The sequence below is a fragment of the Symphalangus syndactylus genome, chromosome 22, assembly GCF_028878055.3.
Source record: "Symphalangus syndactylus isolate Jambi chromosome 22, NHGRI_mSymSyn1-v2.1_pri, whole genome shotgun sequence".
Lineage (NCBI taxonomy): Eukaryota > Metazoa > Chordata > Mammalia > Primates > Hylobatidae > Symphalangus > Symphalangus syndactylus.
This window is the reverse complement of record NC_072444.2, coordinates 25,108,788-25,129,794: the sequence shown is the minus strand read 5'-3', so window position 1 is coordinate 25,129,794 and position 21,007 is coordinate 25,108,788. Positions and strand designations below refer to the sequence as shown.

Below are 21,007 nucleotides of genomic sequence, written 5' to 3'. Positions count from 1 at the left end.
AGATTTCTCCTGCCAATTCCCAGGTGGAGCCTGCGCTGTGCTGCCCCATTCTGTCATGGCAGGAGGAAACGGGCATGTGCGTTGGCTGAGCTGGGCTTGTGCCTGGCTCTGGCCTAGCAGAGGCCACAGCAGAGAGAGACACTGGTGGGTGTGGTGCGTGGGCATCCGTTTCTCTGAACCAGATGACCCAGGCACTGTTTTGAATCCTGCTCTGCCACTTACTAGCTGCATGCCTTCAGTGTCTTCTAGAAAGGGTTGGTGCCTGCTCCAGGTGTAAAGCGCCTGGTGTGAGGAGGGCTCCCTAAGTGATGGCGAACTTGTTAGCAGTGGACTTGCTCCTCGGGCCAGTGACAATGCTAGGTTAGGAGGCAGGGGCGACCTCTTCATGGCGGCCCCTGTGTCTGGTCACAGCCAACTTGGGCTTATACGTCCAGAAGTTCCCCAGGGCCCGGGCCCACCCCACGGACAGGTCTAGCTGTTCACAGCTTGCTCTTCTGCCCCCTGGGCACCAAGTGCCAGGGCTTTCCCAGGCCATCCTGGCTTGTCCCTGGCACAGGGTCAAGGTCTAGTGCACAACCCCCATCATTCTCTTGCGTCCATCTGTCAATCAAAAGAGGCTCAGTACCTGCCTGGTGCTGAGCGGGCTTGGGGCTGCAGTGGTGACTTTGGGAGCCTGCTCTCTCAACCTAGGAGTCTTCCCACCTGGAGGATTACGGACAGAGGCAAGAGCCCTGAAAGAAGGAGACATGGGCCTCTGGGTCAGGGAGGAAGGCTGCTTTGGGGAAGGGGCTGTGCTCCGGGCAGAGGGCTGCTGAGCAGCTGCAGTTGTGAGAAACTGGAAACAGCCTTGCTGTCAGGAGACGGACCAGTAAGCCATGGTCCATTCATTATAGGGAGTACAGACCAGTAAGCCACGGTCCATTCATCGTATGGAGTACGATGCAGTGAGCCACCATCCATTCATTATAGAGATTACGGTGCAGTAAGCCACAGTCCATTCATTATAGGGAGTATGGGCCAGTAAGCCACGGTCCATTCATTATAGGGAGTACGGACCAGTAAGCCACGGTCCATTCATTATAGGGAGTACGGACCAGTAAGCCATGGTCCATTCATCGTATGGAGTATGATGCAGTGAGCCACCATCCATTCATTATAGAGATTACGGTATAGTAAGCCACGGTCCATTCATTATAGGGAGTATGGACCAGTAAGCCACGGTCCGTTCATCGTTATGGAGCACAGTGCAGCAGTTACAGCTGTTAAACCAGACCTATTTCCACCAACGTTGGCCCCCCGCAAATGTGAACAAAGCAGACTGCAGAATGGCATTGGGATGAATTTTCAGACCTCACAGCAATGCCATATGTTGTTCCTGGGTGTATGTGTGGTAAAATAGAAAAGCATGGACTAAAAGGACACCTGTCAGGTTCATGACTGTAGCCGCCCTAGGTGGAGGAGGGGCGTGACCCAAGGGGAATGGGACTAAGACCCAAGTCCATTTATCTTGTGTATACGGCATCCTGGCCCCAGGAAGGCTTGTGTGCCTGCGTCATGAATGTGTCAGATTCCCAAAGGGAATGAAAAGCCAGGGCACGGGCTTGGCCCAGGCAATGGGGGCAGGTGATGCAGCCTGGGCCACGCACAGGGGAGTGTATCCAGAGACCTCGGTTCCTCATCGTCCCAGACCCCCAGGTCGAACCGGCTCCTTGCTGGAGAGGACAGAGGAAAGCCCCTGTCTGGGAGTGTGCCCCAGAAGCAGAGCCTGCGATGAAAACAAGGGCACTGGGCTTTCCGGTCATTGGCCAGGAGCTGCTCAGGGAGTGGGAGAGGGTGGCTTAGATTTGCAGGCACTGTGCCCCCCTGACCGTGCAGGCAGTTGGGAGCCGGAGGGCCATCAGAGGCAGACAGAAACGGTGGAGGAGGCACCCGTGTGGCTGCCCCTTCCACACAGCGGGCTCAACAGGGAAAGCTTCTAACATACAACAAGCGCCCCAGAGCCCACTGTGAGTGAGGCCATGTTCCAGAGGCAGGGGATGCCCGGGTGCGGGAAAAGTCACCCAGGGGCATTCCATTTAGCATGAGAGGTTCTAGGCAGGGTGACAGCTAACAAGGCGAGGCAGAGAGTGGCTGAGCAGAGGGTGGGAGGGGGAGAGAAGAAGACAATGAAGTCAGAAGGTGGCTGGGGTCAGATGTACAGGCTTAGCAAGTCATTCTGAGGACTCTAGCTCTGGCTGAATGAGATGGGAGCCCCTGGAGGGTGTTGGGCAGAGCCGGGCAAGGTCTGCCTTACATTCTTTTTTTTTTTTTTTTTTTTTTTTTTTTTTTTTTTTTTTTGAGATGGAGTCTCGCGCTGTCGCCCAGGCTGGAGTGCAGTGGCACAATCTCAGCTCACTGCAAGGTCCGCCTCCCGGGTTGACGCCATTCTCCCTCAGCCTCCTGAGTAGCTGGGACTACAGGCACCCGCCACCATGCCCGGCTAATTTTTTGCATATTTAGTAGAGATGGGGTTTCACCATGTTAGCCAGGAGGGTCTCGATCTCCTGACCTCGTGATCCGCCTGCCTCGGCCTCCCAAAGTGCTGGGATTACAGGTGTGAGCCACTGCGCCCGGCTTTTTTTTTGTTTTGTTTTGAGACACAGTTTTGCTCTTGTTGCCCAGGCTGGAGTGCAGTGGTGCAATCTTGGCTCACTGCAGCCAGTTTCAAGCAATTCTCCCGCCTCAACCTTCCAAATAGCTGGGATAACAGGTGCCTGCCACCATGCCCGGCTAACTTTTGTATTTTTAGTAGAGATGGGGTTCACCATGTTGGCCAGGCTGCTCTTGGACTCCTGGCCTCAGGTGATCCGCCCGCCTTAGCCTCCCAAAGTGCTGGGATTACAGGCATGAGCCACTGCATCTGGCTTGCATTCTAAAACGACCATGTTGGTGGCTTGGATAGGGGTAGAGGTGGGGGTGGTGACAAGTGGTCAACTCTTGGACACTCTCTGAAGGCAGAACAGTAGGACCTGTGATGGGCTGGAATGAGGATGCAGAGACGAGCCCGGAACTGTGAGGTGTGGGCCTCACTGGAAGGCTGGAGCTGCCACTAGCCAGGAGGGAGGACATGGGAGGGCAGGTCCAGGATAAGGCCAGGGCTTCAGCCATGGACAGGCTGCACTGTGCTAATGAGGCTTTCCAACTAGACATTCTCACCACCGTGCAACTTTTAAAAGGCCCGTGTCTGTAGGGACTTGGAAGTAGGGCACCCTGCAGGTTTATATAGTGTCTGACATTCTAGAGGCTGTCAACCACAGGAAGCAAATTCCTCTTGCCTCTGGTCTCCGGCTGGGGAGGGCTTGTATTAGTCTATTCTCATACTGCTAATAAAGACATATCTGAGACTGGGTAATTTATAAAGGAAAGAGGTTTAATGGACTCAAAGTTCTATATGGCTGGGAACGCCTCACCATTACTAAGGTGGGAGGCGAATGAAGAGCAAAGTCACATCTTACATGGAGGCAGGCAAGAGATAGAGCCCTTGCAGAGGAACTCCCATTTATCAAGCCATCAGATCTCATGAGACTTATTCACCATCACCAGAACAGTATGGGGAACCACCCCCATGATTCTAGTATCTCTACCTGGCCCCGGTCTTGACACATGGGGATTGTTACAATTCAAGGTGAGATTTGGGTGGGGACACAGCAAAAACCATATCAGGACTGAAGTCACACTTGTCCAGTTTGCAAATCTATTTCTTGTTTTCACAAAGCTGAGCCTTCCATGTGAGGAAGCCAGAGAAATTGCCCCACGGGAGGTCACTGCCTTCTCCTGTTGGCCAGAACTGGACCAGAGCTGCAGTACCTACAGGGCCCCACCTCAGGCCGGTTCTCAGAGTCTCCAGAATGGCCTGGAAATGCCAACTCTCACACTGTGTCTCTAAACGGACTCTGGAGTCAGTGAGCCTTGGTTTAAATCCCCTATGCACTCTGTAACTGGCTGTGTAAGAGACACTGTCTCTTAACCTCACTGTGCCTCAGCTTCCTCATCTGAAAATGGGAACAATAATTGTGCCTGACTCGGGTATTAGCGAGGACTGAAAATGGTGAAACATCAGTGTTTAATAAATGTTAGATCTCATTATCTGTACGACTGTGTAATCATTTAGAGAGGGAAGGAGTCCAAGTGGCCTGTGACTGGTACCAACCAGTCGAGGGCAGGAGTGACCGGGGGCCTCCCACCCTGGCTGACCTCATCGCTGCCAGACCTGCCCCCAGGTGAGTGGCACCAGAACGTTTCTCCCTTTGGACAGACAAGAAAGCTGAGGCCTGCAGCCCTTGGGACTTTTTCAGGGTCCCAGGATGAATGTACAGAGGAGGGGATAGGCGTGAGGAGTGTGGGGTACTTGGGGCCCTACAGCCCTGCCTTGGACCCAGCCCCAGCCTCCGAGGCTGTCTGGATACAGTAATGTGGTGTCCTTGTGCCTGGGAGGGGAGATGGAGAGGAGTGTGTGGGCCTGGGGCTGGTGTCCCTCTGCTCAGCTTCTATGGGGAAGGCCATGGCACAGTGGCCTGGAGCCTGGCTTTGGGCTCGGCCGCCTAGGTGTGGATCCCAGCATCATCAGCTTTAAGCTGTGCGATCTCGGGCAAGTCAATTCATCTCTGACCCAATTCTATGAACATTTCTTGAGTGCTTTCTACAAGTTTTCAAAAGATTGGAAAATTTTTCAGGAAGTAAAACAGATTTTCCCCACTAGCAACAGAACTCAGGACCCAGTTCCCCAGGTGGTCAGGTGCTTTTGTGCACACCTCTAAGTCAGAAACTACCTATAGAGTCAACAGGTTGTCATAAAACACTGTCATATCTGAGATGAAAATTCAGTATCACAAATTTGAACTTGAAGGAAACTTAGACCTCCCCTAGCCAGGTGGTTTTAAAAATACTTTTATTTCAAGGCCAGGCGCAGTGGCTCACGCCTGTAATCCCAGCACTTTGGGAGGCCACGGTGGGAGGATCACCTGGAGTTCAAGACCAGCCTGGTCAACATGGCGAAACCACGTCTTTACTAAAAATACAAAGACTAGCCGGGCGTGGTGGCTCGTGCCTGTGGTCCTAGCTACTTGGGAGGCTGAGGTGGGAGAATCATTTGAAAACGAGAGGCAGAGGTTGCAGTGAGCTGAGATTGCGTCACTGCACTCCAGCCTGGGTGACAGAGTAAGATTGTCTCAAAAAAAAATATTTCAAATCCTTTGTTTAAAAGAAATATTCAATATATAAGAGGCAGCAGGTCTGATCAAGTACCCTCTCATCAATACCAGGGAACCCAGGGATGCCCAGAGCACAATGTGAAAGCTGATCTCCTAGATCCTAAATCTCCTACACACAGGCCCAGAAGGGACAGCCTTGGACAAGGGCACACGGAGACTTGATTTCAGAGCTGGAATGTGGCAATGCAGAGATCAGGATTGCCAGTGGAGTTTTAAAAGAATGAAACAGAAGTATAAATGAAAAATATGTGATTGAAATCAGAAACTCAATGCCTAGGTTAATTCATAGAATAGATTCATCTGAAGAGAGAAATTGTAGCCTGGAAGATAAATTTGAAGAAATCGCCCAGAATGCAGTAGAAAGAGACAGAAAATACAAAAAAGAAGTTAAGACGCAGGCCGGGCATGGTGGCTCATGCCTGTAATCCCAGCACTTTGGGAGGCCGAGCTGAGCAGATCACGAGGTCAGAAGTTCGAGACCAGCCTGGCCAAAATGGTGAAACCCCGTCTCTACTAAAAATACAGGAATTAGCTGGGCGTGGTGGCAGATGCCTGTAATCCCAGCTACTCGGGAGGCTGAGGCAGGAGAATTGCTTGAACCCGGGAGGTGGAGGTTGCAGTGAGCCCAGATCACACCACTGCACTCCAGCCTGGGTGATAGAGCAAGATTCCGTCTCGGGAAAAAAAAAAAAAAAAGACGCAAAGGATAGAGTGAGAAGGAACAATATAAATATAGCCAGAGTTCCTGAAGGAGATGATGAGACAGAAGCAACATTCAAAGAAATAATGTCAGCATATTTTCCAAAATGGAAAGACAGCAAAGCTCAGGTTCAAGAAGCTAAACAATTCCCCAACAGGATAAATAAAAAGAGGCCGGGCACAGTTGCTCACACCTGTAATCCCAGCACTTTGGGAGGCCAAGGTAGGTGGATCACTTGAGCCCAGGAGTTGGAGACCAGCCTGGGCAACATGCTGAAACCCTATCTCTACAAAAGACACAAAAATTAGCCAAGAGTAGTGCCTGTAGGCCCACCTCAGCTACTCAGGAGACTGAGGTGGGAGGATCACCTGAGCCCAGGGAGTTCGAGACTGCAGTGAGCCGTGATGGTGCCACTGCACCCCAGCCAGCCTGGATGACAGTCATTCTAACAGAACATGGTTAATTCACTTCTATACCTTCAACACCTAGAACAGTGCTGGTACCCATGGCATCCAGTTAATGCTTTATAAAAGTTGTAGAATGAATGAATGAATGAAAACTGCAGAACACCAAAGACAAAAATTAAGCTCCCAAAAGCAGCCAGATAGAAAAGATACTGTCTCAAAAATATTGACAATTACTGGCAGCTGATGTCTCAACAGCAACAATAGAAGTCAGAAGACAGTGAAATGATATCTTCAAAGTGGTGAGAAAAATAACTGTCAACCTAAAATTATGCACCTGTGAGTTATCTTTCAGGGATGAGGGTAAAATAAAGATACTGAGAAAAATACAGTTGAGTTTATCACCCATAGATCTTTGATACAGAAACATCTGAAGAATCTTTTGATGGCACATGGAATTTTTCTCAGAAGGAAGATCTGAGATGCACAAAGGAAATAGTAAACGTGGTTTAGTCTCCAAGACAATAATATGTAATTCAGGACGATCTGACCAGAAACAGAGTGTGCTGAAGCCCTTTATTTTGACCTAAAAGGAGATTAAATACTGGCAATTAACTTTAGATTTTGTTAAATATACATATTAAAATATCTTGGAGCTGGGCACAGTGGCTCACGCCTGTAATCCCAGCACTTTCAGAGACCGAGGTGGGCAGATCCCCTGAGGTCAGGAGTTCAAGACCAGCCTGGCCAACATGGCAAAGCCCAGTTTCTACTAAAAGTACAAAAATTAGCTGGGCATGGTGGCAGGTGTCTGTAATCCCAGCTACTAAGGAGGCTGAGGCATGAGAATTGCTTGAACCCAGGAGGCAGAAGTTGTGGTGAGCCAAGATTGCACCACTGCACTCCAGCCTGGGGGATACAGCAAGACTCTGTCTCTAAATATGTGTGTCTGTGTGTGTGTGTGTGTGTGTGTGTGTGTGTGTGTAGGAAAACCATAGAAAGAATAGATATGAAATGTGCAGTTTCCAAGCCAGTGAAGAGCAGGGGGGACCTGAAGAAAAAGAAAACCTTGATCAATTCTTAAAAATGCAAGAAAGGAGGCTGGGTGCGGTGGCTCATGCCTGTAATCCCAGCACTTTGGGAGGCTGAGGCAGGCGGATCACAAGGTCAGGAGATTGAGACCATCCTGGCTAACACGGTGAAACCCCGTGTCTACTAAAAAATACAAAAAAAATTAGGCGGGTGTGGTGGCCGGCGCCTGTAGTCCCAGCTACTCAGGAGGCTGAGGCAGGAGAATAGCATGAACCTGGGAGGCAGAGCTTGCAGTGACCTGAGATGGCACCACTGCACTCCAGCCTGGGCGACAGAGAGAGACTCCATCTCCAAAAAAAAAAAAAAAAAAAAAAAAATGCAAGAAAGGAGAAAGATGAAAACTCTGGCTACTAGCAAGCACAAAAATAAGACGGTTAAAACAAATATGTCAAAATCATACATTTGTAAATGAATTAAACTCAAGATACAGGATTGTCAGATCAGATTTTTTAAAATTCCAGCTATATTGTGTTTACAAATGGCAAACCTAAAATTATGGACGTGGGAAGGCTGAAGGTAGAAGGATGAAAAAGTTATACCAGGCAAATCGGGACCAAAGTGGAACTGGTGGTACTAAATTAATATCCCATAAATTTGACTTTAAGGAAAAAAATTTTACTACAGATAAAAGAGAGTCAAAACCTAAAGAACAGGCCAGATTCGGTGGCTCACCCCTGTAATCCCAGTACTTTGGGAGGCCAAGGCTGGTGGATCACCTGGGGTCAGGAGTTCAAGACCAGCCTGGCCAACATGGTGAAACCCCGTCTCTACGAAAAATACAAAAAATTAGCTGGGTATAGTGGCGCACACCTGTAATCCCAGCTACTCGGGAGACTGAGGCAGGAGAATCACTTGAACCCAGGAGGTGGAGGTTCCAGTGAGCCAAGGTTGCACCACTGCACTTCAGCCTGGGCAACAAGAGTGAAACTCCTTCTCAAAAAATAAATAGGCCGGGCTCAGTGGCTCATGCCTGTAATCCCAGCACTTTGGGAGGCCGAGGCAGGTGGATCACTTGAGGTCAGGAGTTCGAGACCAGCCTGGACAACATGGTGAAACCCGTCTCTACTAAAAATACAAAAATTTGTTGAGCGTGATGGTGAACACCTGTAATCCCAGCTACTCGGGAAGCTGAGGCACGAGAATTGCTTGAACCCGGGAGGCAGAGGTTGCAGTGAGCCGAGATCGTGCCACTGTACTCCAGCCTAGGCGACAGAGTGAGACTCCATCTCAGAAATAAGTAAATAAAAACATAACCACAATACCACTCTCACACCTAAAAAATAATGAAACAACTGTTCCTTAATACTCACGAATATCTGGCCAGTATTCACATTTGCAAGTATATATTGTATTAGAGTTTGCAATAAGGTCCTTGCATGGCAGTTGGTTGATAAGTCATTCAAGTCTTTTTATTTTTAATTAAAAAAAAATTAGAGACAGGGTCTTACTGTGTCACCCAGGCTGGAGTGCAGTGGTGCAATCATGGCTCACTGTAGCCTCAAATTCCTAGGCTCAAGCGATCCTCTCACCTCTGCCTCCAAGTAGCTGGGACTATAGGTGCGTACCACCACACCTGGCTAATTTTTAAATTTTTTGTAGAGATTTAATTTTTTGCCATGTTGCTCAGGCTGGCCTCGAACTCCTGGACTCAAGCAATTCGAATTGCCCACCTTGGCCTCACAAAGTGCTGAGGTTACAGGTGTGAGCTACCATGCCTGGAGAATTTTAAAAATTTTTGGTAGAGACAGAGTCCCACTGGTGAGCCATGATCGCACCACTGCACTCCAGCCTGGGCTCAAGCAATCCTCCCACCTCGGCTTCCCTGAGTGCTGGGATTACAGGTGTGAGCCACCAGGCCCGGCCTGTTAAAATCTTTATAAACTATAGGCTCCCCTTCATTTTTTTTTCATTGCACGTTATTTGTTGAAGAAACCAACTTGCTTGTCTGCTAGTTTCCCACTGTCTGCATTTTGCTGACTACATCCCCTGGGTATAGTTTTCTGTGAGAATTTTTAGTGCAGGAAGCTGACCTAGACCAAGCTTCAGTGGCGATGTCAAGGATGAAGAGTTGCCTGGTGGAGGAAGATCAGAGAAGGGTAGTGTTCAGAGGCCTCTGGCCGGGAGTGTAAGATCCTGAGGCGTAGCAGAGCCGAATTGGACCCTTGTTAGTACAGGGTAGGGGGTGCTGAGGGTAGTTGAAGATGAGATTGGGAAAATCTGTGGGGGCCAGATCAGCACCTTGTTGGCCGTGGGGAGGGGTTGAAATTTGATGGTAGAGCAAGGAGGCTACCGCTGGAGGATTAGCAGGTGACTATGATGATTTGATTTGAGATTGGAAAAACACCATGGGTTACTGAATAGGAAATGACTGGAAGAGGCCGAGAGTGGATGCAGGGAGGCCAGGTCAGAGGCTGCTGAGGCCACCACGCTGCCAGAGGTGATAGTGTCATGGCCTGAGCAGGTGACATGCAATGCATCTTCAAAGCAGCCCCATTTTACAGATGAGAAAACGGAGGCTTGGTCGGACGCAGTGGCTCAAGCCTGTAATCCCAGCACTTTGGGAGGCCAAGGCGGCTGGATCACTTGAAGTCAGGAGTTCAAGACCAGCCTGGCCAACGTGGAGAAACCCCCATCTCTACCAAAAATACAAAAAAAAAAAAAAAAAAAAAATTAGCCAGGCATGGTGGTGCATGCTTGTAATCCTAGCTACTCTGGAGGCTGATGCAGGAGAATCGCTTGAACCCAGGAGGCGGAGGTTGCAGTGACCAGAGATCACACCATTGCACTCCAGCCTGGGCGAAAAGAGCGAAACTCCGTCTACAAACAACAACAAAACATGGAGGCTCAGAGAGATGAAGTGGCTTACCCAAGGCCTGGGTAGTGTGTCTGGCAACGGCAGGCAGTTGGAGCCGCAGTCATCAGACTTTGCAATTGACATGGGTACTTTCCCTCTGTTCTCCCAGGTGCTTTGGGGCCTGGCAGCAGTTTGTGAAAGAGGATCCCGGTACCGAGACCACCTGGCTGACTGCCGGACGGGGACCCTGAGGAAATGCCTGGAACAGTGGGTGCGGATGAAGCAGCTCCGGGAATCAGATGGGGCAAAGGTGACCCAGCTGTCCCTCTGCCGGCAGAAAGCAGGTGAGCTAGTGTTGGCTTCCGCCCCAGCAAACTGTGTCACTTAAGCCCCTTCTTCAGTGGTCCCCAGTTGAATATGTGAATTCTTGTGGGAGGTGATAGAACTGGGGCTTTCTAGGAGGGCAGCCTGTAGGCCTGGGAGGGTGCAGGAGGGGTCCCAGAGTGGGCAGGCCCTGGCTGAGCCACATCCCTATGTCCCATCATGAGCTGCTGTGGGTGAGAGACTTGGTTCTGCTCCTCCCACTGCAGGCGCTCTCGGTGCTGGTTATCCCAGATCCTGCCCGGAAGGGATGTGGGCCCTGCTCTTGGGAAGCTCCTGGTGTGATGGGGGACACGCACTCTAACCTCCACCCCAAAACTTAACTGGGGGCCCGGTGTAGTGGCTCACGCCTGTAATCCCAGCACTTTGGGAGGCCAAGGAGAGTGGATCACCCGAGGTCAGGAGTTCGAGACCAGCCTGGCCAACATGGTGAAACCCTGTGTCTACTAAAAATACAAAACTTAGCCAGGTGTGGTGGCGCATGCCTGTAATTCCAGCTACTCAGGAGGCTAAGGCACAAGGATCGCTTGAACTCAGGAGGCGGAGGTTGCAGTGAACTGAGATCATGCCATTGCATTCCAGCCTGGGCGACAAGGGCAAAACTCTGTCTCAAAACAACAACAACGACAACAACAACAACAACAAACACTTAACTGGGGAAGATAGGATCTTTGAGGTGACCTGGAGGGGAGGGCTTGGAAGCAGTGGGATGGGACAAGAGGGGAGAGCTCCCAAGAGGGGCCCGAGGCAGCAGCTATCAATGGCTGTGGGCAGAGTGAGGTCAGTGGGGAGGCAGCTGACTGGACTCTTGACGGTTTCTCAGGACGTGAGGCTCTCTACACCGCAGGCCCTGGAGCCTGTGGCCTGGGTACAGTGGGCCAGGCCCAGGGGCTGCAGGAACAAGGCCGGGGCTCCCTGCAGGATGCCTGCCGGACACTGGCCCTCTGCCGGGCGCTGCTGCTGTGGAAGACGCGGCTTTTCCAGCGCCAGTGGGCCAAGTAGGTGTCCTCGAGCTTGTGACCTGGGGTTGGGTCTGGGGGCTGTGGGGTGGGCACGTGAGCAGTGCTCAGCACCAGGAAGAATGTGGGAGAAATATCCCACAGGGCAGTAACTGCATCCCACTCCTCCCCGTGGTCCTGCACAGGGCCTGGCACACTGCGGTGCCCAGCCGATGTCAGGCCCTGGGAGGCGGCCTAGGGACACTGGAACAGTGATTGAGCAGAGGGCCACTGGGGACCAGGGGGCTGCCAGAGACGCAGACATGGAGCTCTACAGGGGTGGCCGGAACCCTAGTGAATGCCCGTCTCCCTGCCAAGTGTAAGTCCCTGGTGGCAGGAACCATGTCTGTCTGGCTGTCACCGCTGGCTCCCAGCTCCCTGCAGGTGCCTGGCACGTTGCAGGCACAGAATAAATAATGTAAAGGCACAAGGGCAGGAGCCAGGGATCAAGCTCTTATCTCCTCTCCCGTTGGCCTCATTACACAACTAGAGAAACTGAGGCTCAGAGGGCTGGAGCAGCTTGCTGTAAATCCCAGTGGGAGTCAGGAGCAAAAAGGTCCTGTGGTGAGACCTTGGTGCTGCCCCCACACAAGATGATCACTGCTGGAATTCAGAGCCCAGACGAAGGCTGTAGGTGAGGGGAGGGTGTCGATCAGGAGAAGCCAGCTTCCCCTAGGGGATGTCAGGAGGAATGGAAGCCAGCAGTTGCAGGGTTAAGAATTCTGTCCTTGGCTGGGCGCGGTGGCTCACACCTGTAATCCCAGCACTTTAAGAGGCCGAGGCCAGTGGATCACCTGAGGTCAGGAGTTCAAGAACAGCCTAGTGAACATGGCGAAACCAGTCCTTTTTTTTTGAGACGGTCTCGCTCTGTTGCCTAGGCATGCAGTGGTGCAATCTTGGCTCACTGCAACCTCTGCCCCCTGGGTTCAAGCAATTCTCCTGCCTCAGCTCCCCTAGTAGCTGGGATTACAGGCACCTGCCACCACGCCTGGCTAATTTTTGTATTTTTAGTAGAGGTGGGGTATCACCATGTTGGCCAGGCTGGTCTCAAACTCCTGACCTCAAGTGATCAACTCGCCTCGGCCTTCCAAAGTGCTGGGATTAAAAGCGTGAGCAACCGCACCCGGCCCCAACCAGTCTTTTTATAACCTGATATCAGAAGTGACATCCCATTGCTTCTGCTAAATTATGTCTGTTAGAAGCAAATTAACAAACCCAGCCCGTATTCAAGGCGGGGCATTGCCCAGGACACGAACACAGGATGCTATCTTGGAGGCTGCCCACTATATCAACACATCGCATTAATGGGCTGGCAGGCAGGGCTGTGGTGGTTCTGGAAAGTCATGTCCTGTCCGCTGGAGACAGCTACTTATGCAGCCCAATCATTCCCCGGCAGGAACACTGAGCCAGTGTTTCCAGAACTTCTAGTTTTTACAGAAAAATTGAAAATTAGATTTTTGGGCCGGGTGCAGTGGCTCACGCCTGTAATCCCAGCACTTTGGGAGGCGGAGGCTGATGGATCACGAGGTCAGGAGAACGAGACCATCCTGGCTAACATGGTGAAAGCCCGTCTCTCCTAAAATACACAAAATTAGCTGGGCGTGGTAATGTGCACCTGTAGCCCCAGCTACTTGGGAGGCTGAGGCAGGAGAATGGCGTGAACTCGGGAGGCAGAGGTTGCAGTGAGCCGAGATCAGGCCACTGCACTCCAACTCCAGCCTGGGCAACAGAGTGAGACTCTGTCTCAAAAAAAAAAAAAAAAAAAATAGATTTTTACCTGAATTCTCCAGATTCGAAAACATTGTGGCGAAATTAACAAACAAAAACAAACCCAACAACTCTAAGAGCTGGGCTGGTCTGGTCACCAGCAGGACACCCGTAATAGAGGCTTTTTAACCCAGACAGTCAGGGCAGCCTCCTCTGTTCCCGCCTGGTAGGGGGCGAAGGGCTGGCTGAGCAGAGGCCCATGGGGAGAGGCTGGGGTGAGCACCCAGTGGCTCTTCAGCATCTCTCTGGCCCCAGGGCAGCAGTTCCTGCATGAAAAGTGCCAGACATGGGTGCAGGTCCACCTCCAGGGCCTGCAGAAGGCGGTGTTCCGGAGCTGGCAGCAGGCAGCAGCTCGTCAGAGACGCACAGTGACCCGGCCAGAGCAGCTACTACTGCAGAGGTGGGTGGGCCTGGGGGTGGGAGGGTGTTGGTCCTCCCCACCCAAGGAATAGCAAGGAGAGCACCCAGGGAGTGGGAAGCTCAGACGGTGGCCCAGATAGGAGGCCTGTGGCCTGGGAAAAAAGGGGCATGAAGGGAGATCCTAGTCTGGAAACAGAGGGCCATGACCACTGACACCTTATTATCTATTTTGGGAGTGGTGGCAAACCCCAACCCTAACCTGTGGCCCCAACAAGCCCCGGGAGTCCAGCTCCTGTCCAGGTCAGTTCTTTGGTTTTAGAGGATATGATTAAGATGGGAGAAATCAGCTGGGAACAGTGGATCATACCTATAATTCCAGCACTTTGGGAGGCCGAGGCAAGTGGATCACTTGGGGTCAGGAGTTCGAGACCAGCCTGGCCAACATGGTGAAACCCCATCTCTACCAAAAATATGAAAAATTAGACAGGCGCGGTGGCAGGTGCCTGTAGTCCCAGCTACTTGGGCTCAGGCGGGAGAATCACTTGAATCCAGGAGGCGGAGGTTGCAGTGAGCCAAGATTGTGCCACTGCACTCTAGCCTGGGTGACAGAGTGAGACTCCGTCTCAAAAAAAAAAGGAGAAGGAGAAATCCACTCCTTGGAAATCTACCATAACGCCCATTGTGAGGAGTTATAGCAAGGAGAATTCTGCTGTACACCGTCGCTAAGAGAAGAGAGTGAAGTCTTCATTTAAGTAAAGATGTTCTAGTGGAACATATATACAGTTCATGAATGCATATTGTAAAACCAAGCAGAGGGACACAGAACGGCTCCTCCCACAGTTCAGTACAAATTTGCGAATGTTCAGTGTCCCCATAGGGGCAGTGAACTGTTGGCTAGAGAATGGCTGACGTCTGTGCTTTTGCATCTGAGGGTGTAGATGGCTTTTTTTTTTTTTTTTTTTGAGACAGAGTTTCGCTCTTGTTGCCCAGGCTGGAGTGCAGTGGTGTGATCTCGGCTCACCACAACCTCTGCCTCCCAGGTTCAAGCGATTCTCCTGCCTCAGCCTCCTGAGTAGCTGGGATTACAGGCATTTGGCACCACGCCTGGCTAATTTTGTATTTTTAGTAGAGACGGGGTTTCTCTGTGTTGGTCAGGCTGGTCTCAAACTCCCGACCTCAGGTGATCCACCCGTCTCTGCCTCCAAAAGTGCTGAGATTACAGGTGTGAGCCACTGTGCCCAGCCATAGATGGTTTTTTTCTTGGCTTCTCAGTGAGTGAGAGATGGTGTTCCTCTCCCTCACCAACCACCTAGGCATGTGATGGGAGGCAGGGCATGGCTGATGTGGGACTTGAACCCGTACTGCTGGTTCCCATCCCCTCGAAGGGCAGCCCCTGCCCTCTGAAGCTGAGGTTCCAAGATGGAAAGCCAGTGCTTTCACCTGTTACTGGTCGTTTACTGTTTTGTGGGAGATTTGCAGGTGTAACTTTGAATAAATGTGACTTTTGACTCTGAGAATGAGACAAGGCCTCCCATGCATCTATTTTTGTTTTGTTTTGTTTTTTTGAGATGGAGTTTCGCTCTTGTCACCCAGGCTGGAGTGCAGTTGCACGATCTCGGCTTACTGCAACCTCTGCCTCCTGGGTTCAGGCAATTCTTCTGCCTCAGCCTCCCAGGTAGCTGGGATTGCAGGTGCCCACCACCACGCCTGGCTCATTTTTGCATTTTTAGTAGAGACAGGGTTTCACCATGTTGGTCAGGCTGGTCTCAAACTGGCTTCAGGTGATCCACTCACCTTGGCCTCCCAAAGTGCTGGGATTACAAGCATGAGCCACCACACCTGGCCCAATGCATCTGTTTTGCAGCTACTTCCAGGCCTGGTGTGAAGTTGTAAGAGACACGGGGGTGCCCCGGGCCCAGCATCAAGCCTTTCAGGATGGCCTGAAGAGAAGGGCACTGGGGGCCGTGTTTGCCACATGGTGGGAAGCCCAGGAAGCGGCAGCTGGGGCACAGGAGCAGCGTGTGGCCCAGGCCTCCCTTGCCTGCTGGAGAAGCTGCGGGCAGCAAGGCCAGGAAGATGGGCAGCAGAAGAAGGCCCGGGCCCCGCAGGCCTTCCCAACATGGCCAGTGGCCCCGGGCATGCACCGTGGGGCCCAGCAGCAGGCAGGAGCGAGCGCTGGGGCCCAGGCAGCCCAGTGCTGGACTCGGTGCTGGGCTCTGTGGGTGCGTGAGTCCTGTCAGGGCCAGGTCAGCCGAGCCCATGCTTCCTGGAAGCCGCGAGCCTGGTGAGTGCCGTGGTCTAAGCGCAGCCCCACTCTGTGCTTCCAGCTCAGGCCTCAAGCCTGTTTTTGGCAGGGGTAGAGCGTAATTCGTGCCTGGGTGGCAGGGCAAAGGCTCAAGAGGGTGGTTGGGGGTGACAGGGAGAGGCCGCCCTGGCCATCTAGTCCTGGGCCACATCCTGGCACCACCTCTTGCTGTGTGTTCCCTCCTTGGGGAAGTCTCTAATGGTCCTGCCTTGCAGTCACCAGCACAGCTAGCCACTCAGCAAGCGCCATAAACGCGCTCTTGCCAGGGAAGGGGAGGCAAAGTGGCACTGGCAGGACTGTCCCCTCTCTGTCCCTAAACCGGATGCTTGTTCCCGTCTGTGATTTTCTCCTTCCGGGCCGCTCTCCATCCTGTTTACCCAGATTCTCCCTCCAGAAGAGGGAGTGTGGGAGGTGGGTGGGCCCCAGCATGGGGCTTGGCCTGGAGGGCCCCCTCCCACAGGGCACTGGGAGGGCTCCCTGCAGAGAGTCCTGGCCCTGATGGCCCTGGCTGCAGACTCCTTCCTCTCCCGCAGGGTCCTAGAGGCCTTGGCGCAGTCGGCGGCGCGCGGCGGTGTCCAGCGAGCCATCGTCACCCAGCTCCGGCAGGGTGAGCTCAGGCGCTTCCTGCGGACGGCGCAGCTCAGGGTGCGGCTGGGACTGCGGGCCGAGGCCCCAGGGGCCAGCAAGGTACGCCCCAAGCCCCAGGCTGACCTCACGCTCTGGCCCCGGATGGCCAGCAGGGGGAGCCTGCTGCTGGACGCCCCAGCCCCTTGGAAGCAGGTGAAGGGAGCCTAGGCAGGGCGGGAGGTCCAAAAATGACCCTCGGACCACCGGCCTTAGAATCAGCTTGATTCAGCCCGTGGTGGCAGCATGGCTGGATGCCTCCCCAGGGGCCCAGCAGCCTTGTACACACCACCTCTCCCCAGTTCTCAGTCAGCCTCTGACAAGCAACTCTGAATCCATCAGCAAAGATGAACCCGGCGCCTCTCGAGTGCCAGCCCACTGCAGGTCCGGCCGCAAAGACCAGCGTGCTGGGTCGCAGCGTGTTAGGGAGACACTGAAATGCATGCTTTCTCACAGTGCAGTCGAGGATCAGGATAGGTACACGAGGACAGTAGCATTTTTTTGTCAAGTTTTTTTATTTTTGAGACAGAGTCTGGTTCAATTGCCCAGGCTGAAGCAGAGGCGTGATCTCAGCTCACTGCAACCTCCGCCTCCTGGATTCAAGCGATCCTCCCGCCTCAGCTTCCTGAGTAGCTGGGACTACAGGTGCACGCCACCACACCTGGCTAATTTTTGTATTTTTAGTAGAGACGGGGTTTCACCATATTGCCCAAGCTGGTCTCGAACTCCTGAACTCAAGTGATCCTCCCACCTCAACTTCCCAAAGTGCTGGGATTACAGGTGTGAGCCACTGCGCCAGGCCAAGTTTTTTTTTTTTTTTCTTATTGGAAAAGTGAAATATGCTCATTACAGAAAAGTCAGAAAATATAAAGTAGAAAAATACCAAAATTTCTTTCATAATTCTCTCTACCCAGAGGCATCGGTCAGTCCCTCTCCAGACCAGAAGCAGTTAGTTCTGACACCAACAAATGGTGATAAGAGGTTGATGGCCTAGCAAGAGGGAAGAAGCCACCACCAAACCAAACACAAAAAATGACACTGCACAGCAGTCTGGGGACATATCCTTGAAGGACACAGCCCCAAAGATACTGGCAGGTGAGGTAGTGTCCCTAAGATCAACAGGCATCATCATGAATCCTATTTCAGAATGCCACAAAGAATACATTTTAGAAAAGATTCTCAGAGAAAAAGCTAAGGTGATTTTTTTTTTTTTCAGTCGCTTTTTGTTTTCAGACAGTGTCACTCTGTTGCCCAGGCCAGAGTGCAGTGGTACAATCACAGCTCACTGCAGCCTCAACCTCCAGGGCTCAAACGATCCTCCCACCTCAGCCGCCTGAGTAGCTGAGACTACAGGCGTGTGCCACCACACCCGGCTAATTTTATTTATTTTTGTAGAAATGGGGTCTCACTGTGTTGCCAGGGCTTGTCTCGAACTCCTGGGCTCAAGCGATCTACCTGTCTTGGCCTCCCCAAGCACTGGGCAGGCCCATTACACCATGAGCCATCACACCTGCTGGTTTTTGTTTTTTAAATGGAATTGAAAGGAACTAGCCTTGGCTAGTTGCAGAATTCACACATATGGGGCTATGGCAACAGCAGATTCTGGAATCTCAGGGTCTTTTCTTTCTAGACAAGTTACAAGGCAATTGCTTTTCACGGCACTTTTATATTTCTATTCCATTCTTGTCAGTAAAGACAAGGATCCCATATGCTGATGAAGAAACTGAGGCCTCTAGAAACTAAACGCTGGGAATGGCACCTAGGGTGCTTAATTCCAGGACCCCCTTTTTTCTGCCACAGGCACACATGCCTCAGCAGCCCCTTTGGAGAGCCCCCTCTCTGTAGAGTACCAGCCGGGGACTTGGACTCTGGAGTCAGACCACTTCCGAGGCCTCAGACAAGTAACTCAGCTTTGAAATGTTTTAAGCAGGGAGAGAAATACCCCACTCCCGGGGCTGTGCTCCAGACACTGAGGGCTATTATGGCCCCACCCCATTGTTGGAATGTCTTCAGCCACATGGGGGAAGGGGTGGAAGAAAAGGCCGGGATGTGTCCTGCCAGCCAGAGCAGCAAAGAAATCCCAGCGGGGCCCCAGGAGGTCGAAGCCCATGGGGTTCAGGTGCTCCTCTGGCTATTCCTTCAGACCTGCAGCTGCTGGACACAGGCCACAGAGCTGGTGCCCCCCTCGCCATCACTGCAGTGCAGCCTGGGTGGACAGAGGAAGAAGCCAAGGGGAACGGCCTGGGCTCAGAGTAAGGAGACCTTGCCCCAGGGGACAAACGGTGTCTGAAGTGCGGGGATGAAGCGGTCTTCAGTCCTCAGGTGCCTGGAAATCAGCTCCTTGGGACACCGTCTTACAGGTATTGACCATTCTCCCCATCCATTCCCTCTTGGGAATGTTTCAGCTGTTCTGAGAAAACACTTTGCATTCCTGCCCCGCCCCTGTGATTTCTCTTTGGGCGGCAGCCCGGAGAGGCTGGGGGCCTGGGGAGATGGGGGCAGGGCACAAGGCTGAGCTCAGCACCTTCGTCCACCCTCCTCACTGTACTCAACTCCTAGCGGGCACTAAGAGCAGCTGCCTTCCTGGACCCACATTAACCTCTTTTGACTCAACTCCCCTTTCCAGGGTGCAGAGAACATTCCCTCTGCCCTGCCTTCCAGCTCTGGCTGCAGTGGACTGGACAGAGTAGCTGGGTCCCAGGCCTGCCCCTGTGGACAAGGGACCAGGGACCAAGAGGGCACTCCGGCCCTGAGCCCAGAGCCCTCAAAGCCCAAAGCGAGGCCCATAAAAGGAGGCCAGGGTGAGAGGAGCTGTGTGTGCAGTTTGGTGGGTCCGAGGGATGGGGGCAAGGGCTGAGGGGCTTGCCTGAGCCATGGCTGCAGCTGGGCCCTCTCTGGTCAGTGCTCGTTCCTGCAGGATCCTGGAAAAGCAGGCCCAGGCCCAGGCCCATGGCTCTGCCCTCCTTCTGGCCCTGAAGGGTCACGATGCTCTGGCCATCAGGAGGAAGTACCTGCGGCACTGGTGCCTTGAGGCACTGCTTCACGGGCTGCGGGGTTCCCAGCGGGCCAGGTGCCTGGCAGCAGCATGGCAGCACTGGGTGGATGCCCAAGGGGCAGAGCAGCTGGCACGGACCCTGGTGAGTGGGCCCGCCCCTCTCCACACTGACCGTCTCCCATTTCACCTCATACTCAACCCTAACCCCTCTCAAAAGTATGGCCCTTGGACCTACTAACTCCAAAACCTTGGGGGACAGGCCCAGGAATCTGCATTGTTAATACTCCTCAGATGACACCCCCTTGCCATAGCCCTTTCACTTTGGTGCCGCAGAGGTGTGGGGGGAGAAAGGCAGAAGGGCTGGGGACTGCGGGGGAGCGTGAGCACAAGAGGCCTTCTCTGCCAACTGTCCCCAAAGCTCAGGGAGTGGCACCTGAGATCAGCCTGGCGGACATGGTGGCAGCGGATCCTGCGACTGCGAGCAGCTCAGCAGTTACAGCAGCAGGAAGATGGCTGGGTCCTTTCCCAGGTACTGCCCTCTTCCTTGCACTCCACCCAGCCAGCCTTCCAGAAGCCTGTGCCACAGCTGGGCAGCACGGAGCTGAGGTTTCCCTGCTTGCCAGCCCCAGGGCCCCTTCGTTTTCAGGGGAGGGGGTCAGTTCCATTACAGAACACACAGGCTGGATGCTGGAGCCCTTGATTTGATTTGTGGCCCCAGCTCAGGCCAGGCCCACCTGGTCCCTCAGTTTGGGAAGAAGGTGTGGCATGAGGTGTGGCTGCCACTCACACTAGCCCATGGAGGGCCTGGGTCCTGAGCGCCCCCTCCCTCATTTGCTTGCTCTGAGTACAGCTTCCCAGCTCACCATTAGATCTATTCTGAGCTTGTGCATTTCGCCTGGGCAAGACTGGCTGGCTGCTTGGGGCAGCAGGAGGGGCCCTGGGGACAAAAGGAGCTGGGCACAGGGGCTGCTCTAGCAGGCACAGCACAGACCCCGGAGAGAGCCCACAATAGCATTTCCTCCCCTCCCCGGTTCCAGGCCTTTAAGAAGTGGCACCAACGCCTGGCAGCCAGGAGCCCAAGGAGAGGCGCTGCCAGTAGCCTGAGACCCTGGAGCAAGCCAGGCCCCAAGGGCCCCGAGAATGGACAGGAAGCCACCAGAGCCCCACGGGGTTGGGGGCTTGGGGCAGCGCACGGGCCCAGCTGCAGCTGTGACTTGTTCCCATAGAATAAAAACCAGAACTGAACTCAGCCTTCCCAGAGAAGGAACCATGCCCCACACATCCAGGGAGTGATGACAGAGGGGATAGCTCGAAGAGCTCTGAAGGACAATAAAACCC

General features: G+C 53.0%; 1 protein-coding gene across 1 annotated transcript; it reads left to right on the top strand.

Moving 5' to 3' along the window:
- The first annotated feature begins 9,496 nt into the window (after positions 1-9,496).
- C22H1orf167 (chromosome 22 C1orf167 homolog) lies at positions 9,497-20,999 on the top strand. Its single transcript, XM_055261555.1, is given in 14 exon segments — positions 9,497-9,570; positions 10,409-10,434; positions 10,437-10,583; positions 11,444-11,618; positions 11,861-11,937; positions 13,641-13,785; positions 15,610-16,029; positions 16,584-16,737; positions 18,818-18,926; positions 19,301-19,475; positions 19,577-19,662; positions 19,665-19,811; positions 20,088-20,181; positions 20,706-20,999. Coding segments are annotated over 14 exon segments (2,019 nt in total). The 3' UTR covers positions 20,896-20,999.
- The last annotated feature ends 8 nt before the right edge of the window (positions 21,000-21,007 follow it).